Genomic DNA, 22,105 nt, shown 5'->3' with positions numbered 1-22,105 from the left:
GCTGCAATAGGCCTTTCCAAAAATTGCCCTGATGGCGCTCTACTTCCTGTCTGTGTGTACCTTGGGGGTATACATGATATAGGTTACTTAGTTAATCATAGAGCACTGCTGCTTTCCTCAATGTCTGAACAATACAAAAAGCATCCCTGATTTACACTTGTACAGAATACAAAGGGGCAAAGCTCTCTAGAAATGATACAAAGGGGTGAGGACACCCCCATTTTGAGTGAGAGCGCTGTATTCTCAATTTCCTGTATGCAGTCTGCAATGGCCTATTGTAACCCAGTCGGGTTGCTTATGTGGGATATTGGGTGAATTAGTACAGTCGTGGTTAAGAAACCTGATAGGGCTGAACAACATGACGTCTCGTACAGTCTAGAACCAAACAAGTTATTGGTACACTAAACAGTCTCAGGGTCATTATGTTTTATTTGTAACTGCATCACATGTAGTTCAAATTTTAAAAATATATAAAAGAGGCCAGTGAGGGCAGAGTCAAAGTAAAAAAATTCACCACCAATCTGGCTATACCCCTTGCTGGGTGATGGGTAAATGGTGCAAGTCAGTAGTAATCCATCACAAATTGACAGGCAGTTGTAATTGATTGCTCATTAATAATAATATTCCTTTTAGTACAGCCATTTTGACTATTGTGGGGATTTAGCCACGTAATCCAACACCCCTCCAGTCAAACTAAAATCATGTGGGGATGCGAAAACGGTGTTACGTTTAAATGAACGCTTTCTGGGGTAGCACAGATTTCTGTGCTAGAGTAACGACTTTGACTATACGAGGTTTGGTTAGAGACCACGTTGGCATCCAGACTAGGCTATCATGATGTGACATGGTCACTGTTTGACCAGTGAATGAACTAAGAGACTTGGATAGCTAGCTCAACCCATTGGCAACTGATGTTGTCAAGCCATATAGTTAAGTCTCTTGGTGACCAACAAATGTAGCATAATATTGATCACCATTTTTATGATATATATGACTGTTTTGTTTTAAAATGCAAGTATGCTTTTACATTATGTGAAGGCATTATTATTAATGTATATTAACTACTCTGTATAAACTACATGGCAAATGATTCTAAAAAAATTTTTTTCTTACTTTTTCATGTGTATGTATGTATGTATGTATGTATGTATGTATGTATGTATGTATGTATGTATGTATGTATGTATGTATGTATGTATGTATGTATATGTGTGTATATGTATGTATGTATGTATGTATGTATGTATGTATGTATGTATGTATGTATGTATGTATGTATGTATGCACTGTGTGTATGCACTGTGTGTGTGTGTGTGTGTGTGTGTGTGTGATTTTAAGTTTCTGTATAAAGTACGTTTTTTTTTATTATGAAAATGTTACTGTTAATATTTCAGGACCACCTGGTAGGATAACTGTGAAAATGAAGTTTGTAGAATTGTTCCTGTGTGTTGTGTGGATCACATCAGCGACAGCATCATTTTCTGCTAAGTGCCCAGCACGATGTAACTGCTGGGATGACACAATCAGTTGTGATAAGGGTTTAGAATCCATTCCTTCAGTGATTGCACCAACGTACAAAGCCATGTACGTCCGGGATAATCACATACCTGAGCTGTCCAAAGGAACATTCAGTAATGTGGGATTTTCCACCTTACAGCAACTTCATCTTTTAAATGATAATCTGGGAAAGATAGAAGCAGATTCCTTCCAGGGATTAGATAAATTGGATTATCTAGAGATACAGAACAATCAAATTATCAAACTTTATCAAAATGGCTTTCAAGGAATGGTCAGTCTCCAAACTCTAACCCTTCAACATAACCAGATCAACAGAATTGAGCCAGGTGCCTTCAAGGGATTGAGAGCATTGTATGAACTTGATATCAGCAACAATAACATTCTTGAACTTGACAGTGGGACTTTCTCAGACTTGCATGTTCTTCAGATACTTGATCTCAATAACAATAATCTCGAAGGCATAAGTGCAAGCGTCTTCAATGATGTGGCACTTAACTATCTTATTCTCTCGTACAATAAGCTAACAGTTCTACCATTGAACATATTCAGTAGGTTAAACCTTCTTTTAGAATTGGACTTAAGTAACAACAAACTAACGAACATTGATCGTTCTGCATTCCGTTATTTGACAAGTCTTTCTCAACTAGATTTGAGCAACAATCAAATTGAGTATTTTGAGCAAGACACATTTGCATACCTTACAAATCTGAAGAGACTATATTTGCATTTTAACAAAATAGCGACTTTGCAGACAAATATTTTCGCCAACTCGCAAAACCTTCAAATCCTGACGTTACATGAGAACGAGTTGCACACATTACATCCAAAAGTGTTCCATTATACGTCATCTCTGCAATGTTTAAAACTTTACGGCAATCCTTGGATATGTGACTGTACGCTGTTGCCATTGAAGGTGTGGTTCGAAGAGGCAGGCGAGTCAGTCACAATCAAAGAATCTGATACTGTGTACTGCAAAAAGACACCCTCGCATGAACTGGTCAATAAAACACGACTGGAAAATGTACCAAATACGTGGTTATGCAAAGACCCAACTGAAATCCATGTGGAGGGAGACGGAACAGTGCTAGTAACCAAGACTTGTGTTCTGTGCATAAATCCCATTGTATATATACTAACAGTTGCTATAGCTCTGTCTACATGTATTGCAGTTTATAGATTCAGAAAATATAGCAAGAAAAAAGCAGCCAGGCAACGTGCTGCACATGTGAGCAGGATGAACCAATCTGTCTCCAGGTACATGGCATTAAGAGAACCTAATGTTTCTAATTCATGTGTTAGCTGAAATATATTCCCCTCTCCAAAGACCTTGAAAAGTCAATGTGGCGGCACATCCCTATGTTACATATTGAGGGTAGAACCCCCCCCCCCCCCCCTGCTTCATTTATGATTGCTTTGTAGTTGCAGATTTACATAAACCTCTAAATTTACTGCCTAAATTAGAACCTTTATTATTGTCTGTGCATTTCAACGTAAAGAAAGTTTTATTTATTTTTAAAGTAAATTAATTTCAAGTTGATAAAATTATTTAATTTGGACCTTAGTAAATAATCATAGTGTCATATGACATATATGAAATGATATTTCATGAATTTCATTTGGGATGTATTTTTAACACAATAATGAGAAACCTAAGTGGTCTCAACAAAACTTAGCACTTTCCTAAGTACTCTTATCACCTTTTTTTTTTACCATGTTCTCAGAGTGTCATCAGGCAGAAAAATCACCATAGAATGGGGTGACTGAAATACATATCATTTTGGATCAAGATCATCACATGAATGAATGAAATTTTATTCACAGTGAAAACATATTACAGGGACACCAGTGAAGTTTATAGTGTTTGGAAGTATTAAGCTGTGCTGCATAAGGTTACCCATTGTATCCTACTTGCAATTTGCTGATACAGTATCAATATAATATGAAGTTAATTAATATGTTAAAGTTTGTACATTGAATTAACATACATTTAGTAAGTGGTATAGTGTTTACCTGTTATATAGTGGAATGTTGTCTATTCAGTGTGTGCATGTGTGTGTGCGTACATGCGTATGTATGTATGTATGTATGTATGTATGTATGTATGTATGTATGTATGTATGTATGCATGCCTGTATGTATGTATGTATGTATGTATGTATGTATGTATGTATGTATGTATGTACGTACGTACATACATATGTAAGTACGTACGTGTACGTACGTACGTATGTGTGTGTGTGTGTATATCTATGCATGCATTCATCTGTATGTATGTGAGTATATGTGAGATACAAATAGCTGACAGTGAATCTATGACAGTAAATATCACATATATTGTGTATTCTATACACTGTGTGTGTGTGTGTGTGTGTGTGTGTGTGTGTGTGTGTGAACAAATATGTAACATTAATGTACTTTTCATAATCAGGTTGAGTGACTCTACTAGTGACTAATGGTGGGTGATATTATTGATTGCTGAGAAGTGAACGAAACCTGCATGTGATTCATTCTGATATTCTTAACCATTACAATATTCTCTGCTAATTATACTGCATTGGTGTATTGCTAGTAACGTTCATATACATGTACCATATCACTTACATAGGATAAATAGTTCAGTAGTGACGTAGCAACACTGATATGTGATGGAAGTACATGTAAATAAACAAGTTTAAAGTGTGGTGAATGACAGTTCATATAGCTGTATTTTATAGCATTCTCGCAAACCAGAGTTAATTATTTCTACCACTACATTTCAAAATAAATCCTGTGGGAGGCTCATTAAGAACGTTGCCGTAAAACAGGCTGTGGTTTGCAACGATGTTTTATAGGAGATCAAAGTCCTCCTTTGGAACTTGTTATCAGTGCTTCTGAACACATTATGAAGACTTCATTGACTTACTGATATGCTATGGAGGTTAGAGGACCACCATGTCATCACCACTACAACTGTTAACATCAGACTATGGATGAACCCTGTGGACGAATGGAACCTGTTATTAACAGGGAAAGCAAGCAACTGAATTGGATTAATAACACTTGACTCAGTATGTTGGAAGTACAGAGACTTGTATTACACACCATGCATACATTAAGTGCTAGGGGAATTGGAAATTTGTGTTTCTGAACATGAACTATTATGTAAAGAGGTCATAAAACTGTTCTTATCAAATGATCGAATGTAATGCAAGTCTCTCTACTTCTAACATGCTGTGCCAAGTATCATTAATCCAATTTAGTTGTTTACTTTTCCCGTTTATAACGGGTTCTATTCATCCATGGTCTAATGTCTGAAGTTGTAGTTCTAATCAGTGACATTGCAAAATAACTGAAATGAGCCAAACACCATTTATGATTTATGATTTATGAGGTACAGTACTCTAAGGTGATCAGACGATGTCACACAACCTTGTTCACTCATTCATTTAGGAAGGCTCTGGCATCAATGCGATTGCTGAACTTCATTTTTGCACTTCTAATCAAATTTTGAAAACTGTTACGCCTTCAATGATAACATGATCTGTATTTACTACTGAGATGTTAATGATAAATTGATTACAATATAGGTCTATTAATGTGATATACAGTGTCGGGTTTCCGGTTAGTATTTTAATGTGTTTCCCAGTATTTACACTGTATGTATAATAGTGGTGTAGTCACTACAGTTTTCACCATGGTTTACATCATATATGTGTCTCACTTCTGAATGTTTGTTTAGAGGGAGGGGTTTTTGAGTATCTTTTGACAGGACAAATTGCCATGTTCTTTTGTTCCTTGTATCCCATGTATAGCATAGCTGTAGTGAACACGACCTTGACATTGTGTGTGTGTGTGTGTGTGGGGGGGGGGGGGTCAATCAAGGATGTTTAGCCAATCAAGGGGAAGAAGTGAATTGGAGGGGGGGGGGGGGATGAGGATTTAAAATCATGCATAGATATGACTGAAATTGACAGAAAAAACTCTCTTTGACTCTAGGTTTTATTTTGAAAGATGATTTATTTTCTGTAAATCCATCAAATATCTAGCCCATATACTTGGCAGACAGTTTGTTGAGTCAGACAGCCAAGACCATGGGCTATTATATCAATATACAATGAAAACTACTTTGTTACACATGATACAGACAGAGAGACAACTGACTTGTAATTATTGAACTGGTATGTTGCTGTGAAAGGAACTAACGTGGAAAAATGACTCTCAAAACTTAAATAACAGCAGACCACTTTCAATTTACTGTATGTGTAGATCAGTGCCAAATATGTTCCATGCTGATGGCTTTAGTACAATTACATACAATATCATTTTTTCTTCTTCTAAGAATCAAAATAAATTGAAATATGTGTATCCATCTTTCTTTGATCAGCTTAGTACGGTATGTGTTGTACTGCCAGCACTTAGAGAAGACTGGTTAGTGGCTGAACAAAATGATGTTTCTTGTAACTGAGTCTGGTATAGCTTAGACTAGATGCTACACATGGTATCGAATCAAGAGAGATCTTGCGATTCAGTGTCATGGATAGCACTAGACTTAGACAGGAATCCATGGGGGTTTTGAATTCATTATTTCCTGGGAAATCAAATTTCAAAAATCCCCATATGCCTGGATTCTAGGCTACCATAGACTAGGTATAACTACAACAAACACACATCTGACAATTGGTCACATGTTCTTTGGGTGAAATTAATCAGGGACCATATTTATTTCAAGATACTGCACAGGGCACAAAGTAATAGGGAATTGACCTTGACACTGGAGGTGAAACATATATCAACCCTTGATATACTGTCCTAAATGACACCCATTAATGGTGTTAGTTAGGACAGTTCACATATTGTCAATGGCAACACAAACATTTCATATAGAGCGGCCACTTTGAGGCCCATAACAATGTTAATAGGAGTGTCAACATGCATTGCATCTTTTATCTTTAAAAATGTTGTTTTTGATACAATGATAGCAGATATCTGAGTGGATCCAGCCAACACCTATTGACCTTTGACCTATCAACATAACAATATCATGTCACAAGAGGGGGCTGTTTATCAACAAAAATAATATGTCATGTTATTGACCTTTTTGTGTTTTATTGCATATTACAAGAATGTACATAGTTTCTATGGGAATGTGCACCTTTCCAATGCTGCAATTCTTTTCAAAATTTTAATTTACTACATTCAGAAATTTTACATGTCAGTTAAAATATACAGTTTACTTGTATGGTGAAAACACAAAATTGTAAATTACAAGGATAAGTGTGATTATTTTCGACCACTACGTGCACTACCCCTACTGCCAGCACTACCTGGTCTAGAGCTGTGTCGGCTACCAGGAGGTGTTCCTTTTGGTGTACCAACTGGGGTACCTAATGGTGATTTTAATCCTGGAGAAAAACAGGAAAGAAGAAAATCATGAATTAATAAAAGGAATTATGTTACATGGACAATTGAATAATTTTTGACATAAAAACATGTTGAAAGAATTTTATATAAGAAAATCAACTCACCTTTTGGTGTTCTCATACCACTACCAGAAACTCCAAAATCACCACCTATTTCAACTTTTGCAGCACCTAAGGTGCTACCTGCTCTACTAGAAGCTGCACTACGACCAGATGATGGCGTTCTGTGGAAACATAGAGACAAGATAAATGGGAGATCTTAATGTTTTGTAGAGTGATTTTATTTGTAATTGCAATGAATGTTATGATGGTTGGATAACATTAAATGTTTAGAACCATGGTGGTCTTCTCCTTGTACGAGTCACTGAATAAAGTGTATGTGTGTGTGAGATGGAGAGGAAAAGGAGAAATAGAATGAGACAGAGCATGACAGAGAGATCTATAAACAGACAAGCATAGGGAAATATGGACTGCGAGAGAGAGAGAGAGAGAGAGAGAGAGAGAGAGAGAGAGAGAGAGAGAGAGAGAGAGAGAGAGAGAGAGAGAGAGAGAGAGAGAGAGAGAGAGAGAGAGCGAGAGCGAGAGAGAGAGAGAGAGAGACAGAGACAGAGACACTCAGTCTTGAGAGACAGACGAAGCACAAGAGTTATGGATACTACTACTTACCTTGCTGAGGATTGACTATCCCAGCTACGAGCACTACGAGAAGAAGATGGACGGGACCCGTAACTTCTGCCAGTGGTGCTCGGTGGCGGGGGTGGAGGTAATCCAGCCTGGAAAACAAACAAACAAACAAACATTAATTTAGAGGACTGTCTGATCACAGTAAACCACCTAAACATTCTGATACTTTGGTATTGACTTATTTTTTTACAATTGGAAATAGTGTCATTTTGACATCATTCTCTTTTATACTGACTATACTAGAGTCCTCTTTTGACACAAGGGTGGCAAGTTTGTTGTCAGAAAATTGCAAAAATGGTGGAATTTTCACTAAATTATAAAATAAATTCAGAATTCAATTTTATAGAAAAAAAAAGCAATTTAAATTTATACTGAAAACAAAACGAAAAAGAGAGTATAACTGTATGTATCTAAACTCATGTAAGAATATTTATCAAGAAAATAGTTTTACTTCTATACTTATAACATTAGCCTATTTCATTGTCGTGTACTTTAATTAATATCTTTATTACACTTATGTACCCAACCAGAATTGTCAATTTTCTCTACAGTTGTAATAAAGTTATATCTAATCTAATCTAATCTAACCTAATCTATAGTTGGTGACGTCATATTTGTTTACTATACAAAACTTGATCATCCACATATTTAAGACATCCTCAGTTTTGACTCTTTTGTTATTATGCCCACAATTTGCTGACTGGTGATGTTAGTTTACATCGTACAGTTCAAAACTGGTCACTACCAGGTCACCAAGCACTGACAAATAGTGACAGGGAAAATAGACAAGGCCTCTTATGATATTCAAATACTTACTTGTGAGAAGAGCATGTGTACAGTAGATGCGATGTCTGGATAGTTGTGGACAACTTCGCCAACTTGTCGCATCATATTCTTGTTGAAATCGCGTAATTCGCGTAGTTCAAAGTCTCGCTGAAAAAAAACAAAGAAATGAATTTAAGGCAAAATTCACCAAGTACTCTAAAAAGGCAATTCACAAGATTTCACAAGAATTCATAATAATTTTACAAAAAATTCAATATTAAACAATGCCCCCTGATTCTGTTCATTTGGTTTTTGCGTCATGAAATCAAAGGGTGAATATTTCCTCTCCAAAATTATTCTTCACATACCAAGAATAAATTCATAATGTAAATTTTGTTAATCAAATGATTTCTCTTGTTACAAAACACAGGTCAAATTTAACAAGTCTTCATAGCAGACAAAGCTCTCCCACCAATGGGCACATTTATAGATGTGGTGGGAAGTATCTGTAAGATCTTTACTTGTGAATGCTCGATAACATTGGTAGTTATGAGACCAAGAAACACATTAATGTGACTTCTCAGCAACTTTGTTTTATTCGAATGCCGGGGAAAATATTTTACAGGAAACAGTACATGAAAGTTTTCCTACCTCCTCCTGAGTTTCTCCTTTACTTTTCTTGGCAGCTCTCAGTTCTCTGGCATATTTAGCCGTTTGTCTCGACACTCTGTCCAACTTCTGTTTTTGATCTTCTAAATCTTTGTTCAGTTGAGCAATTTTCTCCTGAAAATAAAAAGAAATTTTTCACATACATTAATACTTGATTCAGTTTTTACTTCCATACTATGTTCATATTATGGCAACCATAGAGTTGACTCTAATCTGACTAAAATCATAAAAACTGATAAGCCAGTTTTTCCGCCGTGGTTAATTTAATTTGTCAAATGTGCTACTCATCTTAGACTTGACTTCAATCAGAGCTTAAATGGGTGGGTGATTACTGAGAATTGCATCGTCAACTGGGACTTGATGAGTCAGTCTAAATACATTCACACACAAAAGTTAAATCAACTTAAAACCTGGTCTCAACTTAACCATCCTCTCACACCAGGACTAACCTTGCCCTAGTCTGGGCTGACTTTAAACTATCTGAACTGGCTTAAAGTGTCTGAATGCCCAGTGTGCGTGCACCCACCAAAAGATGTGTTCCACTCCCCTCCTTCCCCTTTTTCTATCTTGTTTTTCAAGGGCAACTGAACATCATTCTGTAGGATTTATTTTGTGGTAACATCTTTGGTTGATGTTACCTTTGCAATGTAAGAAGCAGTTCTTTATATAAAAGCTTGTCCAAGTATCAGTTCACCAGAACTACCTTTTCTCTTTTAGAGAAACAGTCATTGAATATCTCACCTGTTTTTCATCAATCATTTCAACATAAGCGTTTTCATCTCTAGATAGGTTATCTAGGGTATTACTCATTGTCTGCAAATCTTCCTGCAATTCACGAATCTGTCGTCGTTTGTATTTATATTTATCCATCACTGCTCTCATCTGTTCCTCTAACCTTTGTTTCTCCTCATACTCCTCACCTGCAAGTAAAAGTAAATATTTAGAATTTTCAGTATTCACATCTTGCCATTTGTTATTCAAACATCAAATACATCATATGCTGTTTTTGTGAACACTCAATTGTCAAGTAACAATCACATGATTATTAAGAAAAATTGGAAAAGGGGTGTTTTCACAGTGCCTGTACAAAGTGCAGTATTGGAAACTGGACTTTCTACTAGCACCCTAATAATGTGTTTAAAAAAGAGAAGGGTTTTGTAAATCTTACAATAGTATTGGTAATGTTCAAGATACAAACAGTTAGCTTACTGTTAGCGAAACTGCATTGACGTTTCAATTTGATTTGCAATACACAGCTGTGTCTATTATTTGAGAACATTTTCAATCTGAAATATCACAATTTTGTGTTCTGAGAACAACTGTATTCAGAATGAGACAAGGCATCCTTCAATAACTATAAGCTAACTGTTTTTATCTTGAACGTGCCCAAGAAAGTAGTTGGGTAGCAGAAGTTTGAAACAGTGCCCTCACAGTGCGAGTTTTAGTAAACAGTGCCCTTTCACATAACAACATATACATTTTTGTCAACGTTGACATTGACTTGTTTTTTTTATAGCATAGTTAAGAATATTTGCCACTAGGTAAAAGTCACACTTACTTGTCTCAGTGACACGGTTGAAACTCTTACGATACTGTTCATTGCGTCCATTCATCAGCCGCAGCGTATTCTCCAACGCTCGGATTTCTTTCTCAGCTTTACGAATTCTTGCGTCCAAGTCATCTCCTTCCCTCTGTAGTTCTTCCTTGTCTTGAGCAGCCTGATACAGTGAAAATCAGAAATAAATTAAAACAATGTGACTTGATATAACTCCTGCATGCACACATAGCAAGGAAACATCTGGAGTGGATATGAAGAAAATATTAGCGTTATTTCTGAATTACTTGAATCAAAATTTTTATTTTTTTTATTTTTTTATTTTTTTTATTTTTTTATTTTTTTTTTTGGGGGGGGGGGTGCTCTTCTGATCCATTCAACAAAGGCAAATGGACGACGAGGATGCCCTTGGCAACATATGTCAGTCTAAATATCATGAAAAGCAGAAAACCAAAGTAAAAAAATTATTTTCGCTTCAATTTTATTTTTGCACAAAACAATAGACAAGTGCTTCATAAAGAGAGTGTCAGGGAATCTGTGGTGTTTTACTTTGAATATTTCTTCTTTGTTTTCTCTTTCTACGTTTTGTATTCATTTTTTTAACCTCACCTTGATAACATAATATGCCTGTGACCTGTCTTCTTCACCCTCTGGTGGTGCCATGGAAACCATTAAGATCTCATACCTTAACATATAAAAACAAAAATTCTTATCAATCAAATTAATCACAATATACATTTTCTTTAGATTTAGAACATGTCTTATGTATGATCATTTTATATATTGACCAGCTGAAAATGAGGCCTGAGTTACAGCATCACTTTAAAAGTTAACTGGCCATATCAAGTGTCCATGACATGTATAATCACATCAGCTAAAAATAAGACCATAAAGCATGGTATAATGTTATGCCATTTTGATATCAGGACAGGTAGGTGTGTTGGCCAAAACTGAGACTTGCGTTAAAAGAAGTGTCCTTTTACTTTGAACATAAAGTGTTCATGACATGCTGTATAACCATGTCAGCTGAAAATGAGGCCATAATGACATGTCAATTTGATATCACAGCAGGTGTGTTAGCAAAAAATGAGGCCAGTGTTACAGAACATGTCCCTAAAAATGTCTTTGTACCTAAAGTGTCAAAGACATGATGTATAATCGCATCAGCCGGAAATGAGACAATAAAGTCATTTTGATATCAGGACAGGTGTATTAGCCAACAATGAGGCCTGCGATACAGGCCCTTTAAACTTGTCTTCCAACATGAAGTGTTCATGACTCTTACCGTTTTCTCAGTTTATCGATCTTAGTAATTCTCTCATGAAGTTCAGAACTGACAGTAGATTTCTCTTCCTCAGCTGCCTTGATTTGCGCCCTCAACATGTCTTTATGGATAGTGATCTCTTGACGTCTTTCTTTCATTGCCTACAACATGATGTCACAAAACAGGTTATAATATTTCTTAGTAAAAGCTATCTGAACACTGGTATGGTTCTTAACATATCTGACTTTTTGTTTTACAACCAAAGTATTGTAAAGACCAGCAATGTCAGGATATGGAATATCTGGGACATAAATATTAAATCATACATACTTTTGCAAGGGGACTGTCTTATCAGATTGTGAGTGAAAACAATTTATGGAAATCTTCTCCCAAAAAATTCCAGTTAGCATATAGCAAATAAGAAAATATTGCTGGAAATTTTTACCAAGCATATTCCAGTTAACATATGGTAAATAAGAACTTAATGGATATGTGTGACATAAAAATTTCACGAATGGAAATGTTGCCACTGAACACATGATGCAACTTTCAACTACTACTGTGGGTGTGTTTGCTCCAAGGTTAATGAAAACATTCTTGGCAAATGCTTTTGCAGTTGTTTGTCTTGCGACGAGCCAAGAATTTCACTTCTAATGCTGCAATATGAATGCCCCCATCAGGCCCTCTTAATGACAGACTTGATAACAGTAAACTGATCATACCGTGTTGAGTTGTAGTCTTCTCTTCTCCAATGACAACACTTGGTCTGCTTTGCTGTTCAAGATATCTCGCAATCTCTTTATTTCCAACTTGAGGATATTTTCATCTACCATTTCATCCTGTTGTTGAAAAAAAAATTCAAAAAGAAACATTAAAAATTAAATGCTAGATATTCAAAATGTATTTTCAATGTGATTCCAACGGTCACTCTGTGAACGGTTGAACAAATTTGATCATGTTGATTCACTTCTCATTTGCATAAAGGGGTAATTTGCATTTCAAACTGAGCATGCTCAGCTTCAAAAGACCTGGATAAAATGTATAACTACCAAATATGGAGAGACCAGATTGGGAAGATAGCCTTCTTGCGAAGGTTAGGATAACCAAAATTAGAATATTTGGGATTACAAAATATAACAAGCTTGTTTATAAAAGTGAAATCATTTATACTTATAAATTGATTGATGATACTTTTCCCACAATGCAATATTCAAGATGGTGGATTTAAAAAAAATTATATTCAGGTTTTAAAAATAAAATTTGCTTGAGGAATTGTTTCAAGCAATTTCTTTAATACACAAATATGCACGTGCAATTCTGCTGATTTCCTTTCAAGTTTGGAGTACGTCACAGAGTTTTCAAGTTCTCTATTTGAATTCTTCTGAGACTACTGGTAGGGTTAAATGCACTAGTCATAAACAGAAAACTGAAGAACAACTTCTCTGTAATTGACAATCTAACACAAGGTACAAAAAACTACTATAATTTACCTCCTTTCGTCTGATGATTCTCTTGAGTTCTCGTTGAGAGCTATCATTATGTAGATTAAGTTCCTCCATTTTGCTGGTTAGATCGGCCTTCTCATTTCCACTCTTGTCTAACTCACGTTTCACTCGTCGGATATCATCCTGAATACAGAGAAAAAAGATCAGAACTCAATAAAACACACGTACACAAAATATTGGAAAAACAAGTACTGTATGATCAGTTCAATAAGTAAAGGAAACATTGCAAGCTATTTCGGGTCAAATTTTGTATAAATTTAACTGGTCATGTGATTTTGTGTACATTCGTACATGGATTTTTTGCACTCATTTATATACAGGTACGTAATTAAATTTCACACCGTGGTGTAAATCAAATATATATATGAACCGTATACAATTACCACAGGTACATCTGGAATAATTAAAACATTTACTTACTTGCAATCTCTTCAATTGTAAGCCAATCAATGAATGCGTGTCGTTCTTTTCATTCAGTTGTTCGGTCAATTCTTTGATTCTTGCGTTTAGTTGGTCCATCTCCTCCGTACTTCTTTCACCTTGCATACGAGAGATCTTGCGTTCAAGTTGTTGGATTTGGAAATCCTACGAAAGAAAGTCAACACAATGTGAGTATTTCCATATAGAAACATAAGATGCACATCCCCATGAGTTAGTTCTTTTTTTTTTAAACCTGATTTTGCTATCATATCATTTTTTCATCAAGATGAAAGTTTTTATCTACTTCTTTCCATCAATTGCTTCATGAAGCAGTGATAATAAACAGCACACATCAAATAAGTTTCTATTTCACTGCAAATAAAATCTTTTGAATACAAAATGCTGAAGAGCATAATTACTTCAATGAGTTTTGAAAAATGTCAGAAATGGGATATTGTTACATGACTTTCTAACATTTTTTGAGAAAAAGATGAAATGCCCTTTTTCACCACTGAGGGCGCTGTTTATTTTACAACTTTTCCCATTCTGCCAACCTATTGATTTCCAAGGGTTCGTTGACTTTGGTGTAAAACAGGCTTTCAATACACAGAGCAGCTTAGACTTGGTAATTCTGATAATTAGAGAAACTACACAAATTAACGATAAATCTTTTTTACCTGATTGTAAATAATTTCCAACTGTTTCAGAGAATCGTGATCAAGCTTGGTAATTCTACTCGTCAAATTGCGACTTGCGGCTCGCGATCCTTGAATCTCGGCGGTCATGTTTCTTTCCTGCATCTTTGTATTAAACAACTCTTGTGTTTTACGGAATTGGACTTCTCGTAATCTCTTCAACTCGGTGTCGATTTGTTTCTGGTTCATTTCCTCGTCTTGCAACACTTTATCCGTCATCATGGCTCTTTCCTCAGCTGTCAATTTGGCATCCATTGCACCTTTCAGTTTCTCGTGGAGTTCTTCACGCAGATTTTTTGCTGCATTCAGCCTGGTGAGTGAAAATGTACATTTGTTTCATTTATCATTTAAGACACAATCTTAGATCATCTTCTTTTTAAATCAGTTTCCATAGCAACAATCCTGCTTCCACAGCAACATCCATCTATTTGCCAAACTAAAGTAGTGATGTGCGTAATTACTGAAAACAAAAGATTTTCACAACCTAACCACATGAGGGCATCTTTTTATTCAAGATAGTGGAATTCTACTAATATAGTGAATGTTTTTTTAAACTTTGTTTTAGGCATGTTGAAAACAAAAGTTTTTGATATGTTGACCATATGAGGGCATAGTTTTATTCAATTGTCTTTTATTGGACTTTTGACAATACAGCAGAATTGTGCTTACCTTCCAGTTTTATCTTCAACGTCCCTTTTTAGTTCAGAAACTGTTCTCCTCATGGACTCTAGATCAGTAGCTGTTCTTTCCACAGTAAACTTCAGTGTCTCAAGCTATAGACAAAATGAAAACAGAATCTCATATTAATGTTATTTCACTTTGAAATACATGAATCCGCAATATTGATCAATATGTGCTACTTTTTTTCTGAATAAAAATCAACAACTCTAACGCCATGTAAATTGAACATTCGGATAGGCCGGTAACAACTTTGCTAACGAAATCAGAGTTTTCAAACCATAATATCACAAACTGAATTAGACAAGAGTTATCAGAATCAGTTACAAGTCTGGTAATAGAGCCGTTGGTTTACTAATTAGGTGCAAACTAAATCTATTGTTCTTCAATGTGGTAGATTACACAAGTGGTTCCCCTATTGTGCGATTCTAATCACCCTGTAATCAAGATAATGTAAACATTAGAAGTCCCAAAACAGTACACTGCAAGCTCATAGAATTCTGTTAATAAAACTCTAAGACGCCTCCCTACTGAGACTATAATTAAACCATGGTCCATTCAATAGATTATCACTGTATCAACATGTTGAGACAATACTTTTAGTTTGTGTCATCTTAGTAAACCGACGGCTCAATTACCAGCGTCGTATTCAGCACTGTAAACAGGCTAGAGAATATCTTACCTCATCCGAAAACTGAATTCTTTGAGTTTCTTGGTCTCTGAATTCAATTCTCAGTTTTGCCGCCAGTCTGTCGGTGGTCTGGATTTTCTTCTCTAGTTCTTTATTATTCTCAACTTCATTCTCTAAGAATTGTTGTTTCTCAAACACAGATTCTTGTCTGTGACGAACATCTGCTTTCACTCTAGCCAACTCCTGTAAACGACAAGCAATAGTTGTAAATTGTGAGACAAGAATACACAAAATATTTTCCCGCCAAAATATTTTATTAAATACTGTAACAAATTTTGAGATAAAATGGAATTATCTATTCTATGATCAAGAATTGACTAAAATGTTATCTGCCTTCACTCTAGTCAGCTTCTGTGAACATTGAACAGCAGTTACACATATTTTCCCACCAAATTTTTTCCTCAAAATTTTGAGTTTTTAGTAGATTTCACCCTTTTGTACATTAATTTTGAGATAAAATTGAACAATCTATTTTATCGGTCAAGAATGAACTAAAAACTTGACAGCATTCATTCTGGTAAATTCCTCAGAACCCATAAACTTGACAGCATTCCTTCTGGTAAATTCATCAGAACCCATAAACTTTTTTTCAGTGAAGACTTACCCCAGCTAGTTGATCCATCTCTCTGTCACGTTTCTGCATTTGTTCAATGGTAGATTCCCACTGACGTATCAGTTCTTGACGATCGTAGTGAGCTTTACGAAACTCCTCGGCTGTCTTGTCTAACTCAAGCTGAATATAAAGATAAAGTGAGAGTAAAATCAGAATTGTTGTAAATAAAATTTGTAATCTGGGTTGCCTAATTCAATAATCTCCTTTGGACATTTCTGACTTTTAATATTTTGCAATAATACGTCTAGTAACGCCTATTTTTGTACTATTAATAGCTGGCCATCATTGCAAATTCTGACACCTTCTTAACACTCGTAAATTTACCAGTTATTAATTATGCATAATTTTGATCACTTGGTTGTCGTGGTAACCTTAATACAAAATTTTCACTGTCATCTTGAGGTGACTTATTATCTTACCTGTGCCGTCAATGTTTCTGTGGTTTCATGATCCAACATCTTACGTTTTCTTCCAGATTCGTCTGTCATACGTTCCATTCTTAATGCCAATTCCTATAAAATAAAATGAATACTTCAGCCATCTAGTAATTATACTGTAGAATGACAAGTAGAAAACAAAGGACAACCCCTTTTTCCCTGATAGTGTGGCATGAATGTCATATCTTACAGACTAGTAGTACAGACGTGAGTGGTAGCTGATAGTGTGGCATGAATGTCATATCTTACAGACTAGTAGTACAGATGTGAGTGATAGCTGATAGTGTGGCATGAATGTCATATCTTACAGACTAGTAGTACAGATGTGAGTGATAGCTGATAGTGTGGCATGAATGTCATATCTTACAGACTAGTAGTACAGATGTGAGTGATAGCTGATAGTGTGGCATGAATGTCATATCTTACAGACTAGTAGTACAGATGTGAGTGATAGCTGATAGTGTGGCATGAATGTCATATCTTACAGACTAGTAGTACAGACATGAGTGGTAGCTGATAGTGTGGCATGAATGTTGTATCTTACAGACTAGTAGTACAGATGTGAGTGATAGCTGATAGTGTGGCATGAATGTCATATCTTACAGACTAGTAGTACAGATGTGAGTGATAGCTGATAGTGTGGCATGAATGTCATATCTAACAGACTAGTTGTACAGATGTGAGTGATAGCTGATAGTGTTGCATGAATGTCATATCTTACAGACTAGTAGTACAGATGTGAGTGATAGCTGATAGTGTGGTATGAATGTTGTATCTTACAGACTAGTAGTAGTACAGACGTGAGTGATAGCTGATAGTGTGGCATGAATGTCATATCTTAGTAGTACAGATGTGAGTGATAGCTGATAGTGTGGCATGAATGTTGTATCTTACAGACTAGTAGTAGTACAGACGTGAGTGGTAGCTGATAGTGTGGCATGAATGTCATATCTTACAGACTAGTAGTACAGATGTGAGTGATAGCTGATAGTGTGGCATGAATGTTGTATCTTACAGACTAGTAGTACAGATGTGAGTGATAGCTGATAGTGTGGCATGAATGTCATATCTTACAGACTAGTAGTACAGATGTGAGTGATAGCTCATAGTGTGGCATGAATGTCATATCTTACAGACTAGTACGTACAGATGTGAGTGGTAGCTGATAGTGTGGCATGAATGTCATATCTTACAGACTAGTAGTACAGATGTGAGTGATAGCTGATAGTGTGGCATGAATGTCATATCTTACAGACTAGTACGTACAGATGTGAGTGGTAGCTGATAGTGTGGCATGAATGTTGTATTTTACAGACTAGTAGTACAGATGTGAGTGATAGCTGATAGCATGGTATGAATGTCATATCTTACAGACTAGTTGGTGTACATAGCAATGAATCATACCATCTACTGAGGCCTTACTTCCACCTTGACTCTTCTCCTGATTCTCTCATTATACAAGATGAATTTTCTTGAAATTGGAATGGAAATTAAGAACACTAAAGAATGGACACCAAGCACCAATTTATGTTTGACAAATTTATGGACAAAAACCCCTTCTAATAAGAAATCTCACAGATATACTTGTGACTGTAAAATTAATATTTTCCGTCCATAATTGCCGGTTTTCTTCCTACCTTGACTTTAGCTTCATCCATACGTGTATACTTAGCAATGGTCATAGCGTCTTCATCTTTCCTAGCAGATTCCTCCAACCATGCCTCCAAGGCTTGTTGGTCCCAATTCATCTGAGATTTCATTTCTTCTATCTTCTGAGTTTTCTTGAAGATGTTATTCTGTGGAATAAGACAAAGAAAGAAAGAAATTATATTAATTTCATAATACTATGATTAATTCATGAATTTTGAAATCTATATGAATTCAGTGCTGTTTTATACTGGAAATACCCAACAAAACAAAATGGTAATTTTATGTAAATTATTATGATAAAAGTGTAAAAATTTTAGGTAATATGCTGTAACTGGACTTTTTTCTGAAACTGTTTTGTTAAATATAATGACTATCATACACCCTAATTATTGAAGCAAACATGGGCGAATGTGTTTGTGTAGCTGTATACAAATTTTAGGTCCACACCCTAAAATCAGCGCCCTCAACGTGATCACGATTTCAACCTGTTACTATACTACTCATGGATAAAAATCAACCACTAATTTACATGTACTATGCCTAATTACGGTATTTTACCATTTTTTAGTATATATGTTGTTGATGGTCTGACTGCAAAAATAATATTCAAGTTACAGCTAGCATAGCTTTAAGAATGATAAGGAAATGAAATTGGTGCTCCTGAGACTGATGTTTCAACTCTGAGTTCAAATTACAAATTGTAGAAAAGCTGTCAAATGTCAATTTACCATTTTATTTCCTGTCACCGAGGTTCTATAACCACTCTAAGAAAACCTCTCTTACCTCATACATGTTCCTTTTTTCTTTCAAATCAGCAAGTTCATTTTCAAGTCTAGTAGTTTCTTGTCTTAGTCTTCCTTCTTCTCTCTGCGCCACCAACAACATATGTTTCTCAGTTTCCACTTCATTTTTACGTGCTCTGCTCAGTTCCTGTGTATGTCTCAATTCTTGCATTACATTCTTCATGTGCTCTGACATAGCATGCACACGGTCTTCATTTTCAGAGACGTCGCCTTTGAGGCGAACAATCTCTCGTTGTTTTTGTTGAACCTGGCAAAAGTGAGATGAGAAACATTGTACTAAATGAATATATTGAGTGGATAGAAAATGAGCAATTAATTTACAAGATTGGCATTTCTATCTCGGTTACCCAGCCTCACCACTGATGGCTCACTTTATGGCCAAGCAAGGGCAGAGAGTCTGGGTAACCAAGACTAGCATTACTGGTAACTAAATTATCAATGTTCTTGGCATTGTCTACATCATTTGCTACCGTTTTGGTCACATGATAGTTTTTTTCTCCATTTTTCATTCATTTTTGTAGACCATACCATTTTACCATCGGAAATTGATGCAATTATGTGTATATGCAAAATTTCAGGACGGCAGTTGTTTACTAGTATACTATCCATAACTCAAAGGAGAGCATATTGAAAAAACGTATGTCAATATTTCATACTGGACATTTCTGTATTATCAGTAACTCTTGCAGCCATCACAAATTAACAGCTGTTTTGAATGTGATTACGAGCCCCTAGTTAGTAATTCAAGGGTGGTCCTCTCTAAACCAAGAATACCATTTTAGTGGAAGGAGATCTAAAAGTGGGTCTGACATTTGTGATGTGGCTGGTAAACCCCTCACACAGCTGTCATTTAGAAAAGTTACCCTAGGCTCTTCAGTGAGTGATATACTGTTAATGTTATACACCTTTCAGTGCACTGCAAATGTACTATATAAATGTGTGACACCATCACTAGCAATCTGCATTTCGTAAAATGTCTTATTTTTAATTGCATACGCGTTTCTTACTGATAAGTATTGCATGTCATCCTTACCTCATCTTCCAAATACTTGTTGTCTCTATTGGCTACGGGCATACTCAGCCCCTCATCCCATTCAAGTTCGCTCAAAACACTTTTCACGCTCATTTTGCTGGCTTCGTTGGTGTATCTAATAATCTAGCCAAAGTCCAATTTTTTCTGGAAAAAACGGTATCTATGATAGAATTAGCGTAAGATCACACCAGTATACCAATTCGTTGTGTCCTAGTGGTAAAAACTTGTATCTGTAAGAGCTTAGGCTCTCAACAACGATTATTTCACCAAAAACTGATTTCGATCGGCATTCGATAATATTTCGTGAAGTTGTTTGCTGTGGTTACCGTGACACCAATACCCGGATGTTAACACTAGGCATGCGCATTCACAACCATTCCTACAGATATTAAAACCTATCCCTTGGAGGAACGATTAAATCGTTTTGGTTATGTTTCTTAGACATATCACATATATGTAAAGTATTATAATATATGTAAACATATTAAAGAATAAGAAAGAATAATTTTCAATTCTATTTAGAAAATATAAATAAATCTTACTTGGTTTGAGGTTGACATCGAGTTTACATTACCGAACAAACAAACTGTTCCCGCTGGGGTCACAGGTCATGAGGATAAACCTTTCAGCTTTTGTTCATTTCGTGAATGTTGTATGTCCGTTTATTGAAATCGTGTGTGTAGAAATGACAACGTACATCGACAACGAAAATCTTCCAAGACCATTGATTTGGTATAAGGGACAGTTCAGTATCGGAGGGGGGGGGGTTAATTTTACAACACCATGGTCCATATATTCGATCGAGCCCGTGGCATTAGTTTTGATTTTGAGCTTTTCATTTTTTTTTAGCTTTTTTTTTCCTTCCGGGGTTTCAGAAACACCGGCGTAACGATAAAAAGCTTTAAAAAAAAACCCCAAAAAAACAAAGCTAAGTTAAAATAAAAAACCTGCTTTTAAAAAAAAATATATATGTGCAGAGTGTTCTTTTTGGTATATTGATTCCCCCTTTCAGTATAGACACCTCTTTGCAGAGTAGAAATCACAGTTTAAAATTTGCACCCACAGGAAAAAAGGCCACTATACATGTAAACTACGAAATGGGTGTGGTGAGTTATGCTCATATTAGACTGACAATTTTGTAATCAGATATTAGTATTATCTCAGACCACTGAGGCATAAAGGGTTTTTGTGCATAGTAAAAGATAAATTAAACATATTAAAACGTTACTTTCTGTAATTAATTTGGACTTGTTTCAATTTGAAGTTTCCCTTTTCAGCATATTAAAGCTTTTACCATAATAACTTCTTGAAACTATAAAATAAATGAAACTTATCTTGCTAAAATCTATTAAGATCTAAATCCTGTATAATATGAAAACACACGTTATACTTATTAGTTTGGGCATAGACCCTCCACGTTGGTGGAGGGTCTATGGTTTGGGTTACACACTCTTTTAGCAAAATGCTATTTGGGTTGTCGGCTTACTTTATGGTGAAACTGTCAAGCTGCGCTGTGATGATGACATATAGGTGTAATGTTCAGTGAATGTAACGGGTTTAATTCACATGGAGCCCAGCAACCGTGCTACAAACAAACAAACAAACGAACGAACAAACAAACAAACAAACATCCATGGGTAAATGAAATATCATTTTAAACTCATGGATAACTATCTATTAACATGTATATAAGTATATACGAACCTGTATACTATTGAAATAATAT

The 22,105-nt window shown here is 35.7% G+C and overlaps 2 protein-coding genes across 2 annotated transcripts in view; one reads left to right on the top strand and one right to left on the bottom strand.

The window, feature by feature from the left end:
* The window catches only part of LOC144442436 (ferroptosis suppressor protein 1-like), a 39,195-nt gene that overhangs the window by 5,195 nt on the left and 11,895 nt on the right, over window positions 1-22,105 (top strand). The gene's annotated exons all lie outside the window — the stretch shown is intronic.
* Window positions 5,528-20,706, bottom strand: LOC144442404 (coiled-coil domain-containing protein 39-like). Its single transcript, XM_078131747.1, has 20 exons — window positions 20,380-20,706; window positions 19,327-19,593; window positions 18,531-18,689; window positions 16,876-16,968; window positions 16,448-16,576; window positions 15,835-16,026; window positions 15,144-15,247; window positions 14,457-14,784; window positions 13,780-13,944; window positions 13,345-13,482; window positions 12,577-12,693; window positions 11,876-12,015; window positions 11,200-11,275; window positions 10,594-10,753; window positions 9,777-9,955; window positions 9,018-9,149; window positions 8,418-8,534; window positions 7,584-7,690; window positions 7,023-7,141; window positions 5,528-6,899 (listed from the first exon to the last, which is right to left on the bottom strand). Exons 1-20 carry the CDS (start codon window positions 20,470-20,472, stop codon window positions 6,778-6,780), a joined length of 2,937 nt encoding a protein of 978 aa, XP_077987873.1. The 5' UTR covers window positions 20,473-20,706; the 3' UTR covers window positions 5,528-6,777.

This window comes from Glandiceps talaboti, chromosome 11, assembly GCF_964340395.1.
Source record: "Glandiceps talaboti chromosome 11, keGlaTala1.1, whole genome shotgun sequence".
Lineage (NCBI taxonomy): Eukaryota > Metazoa > Hemichordata > Enteropneusta > Spengelidae > Glandiceps > Glandiceps talaboti.
This window is presented reverse-complemented; position numbering and strand designations above follow the sequence as displayed.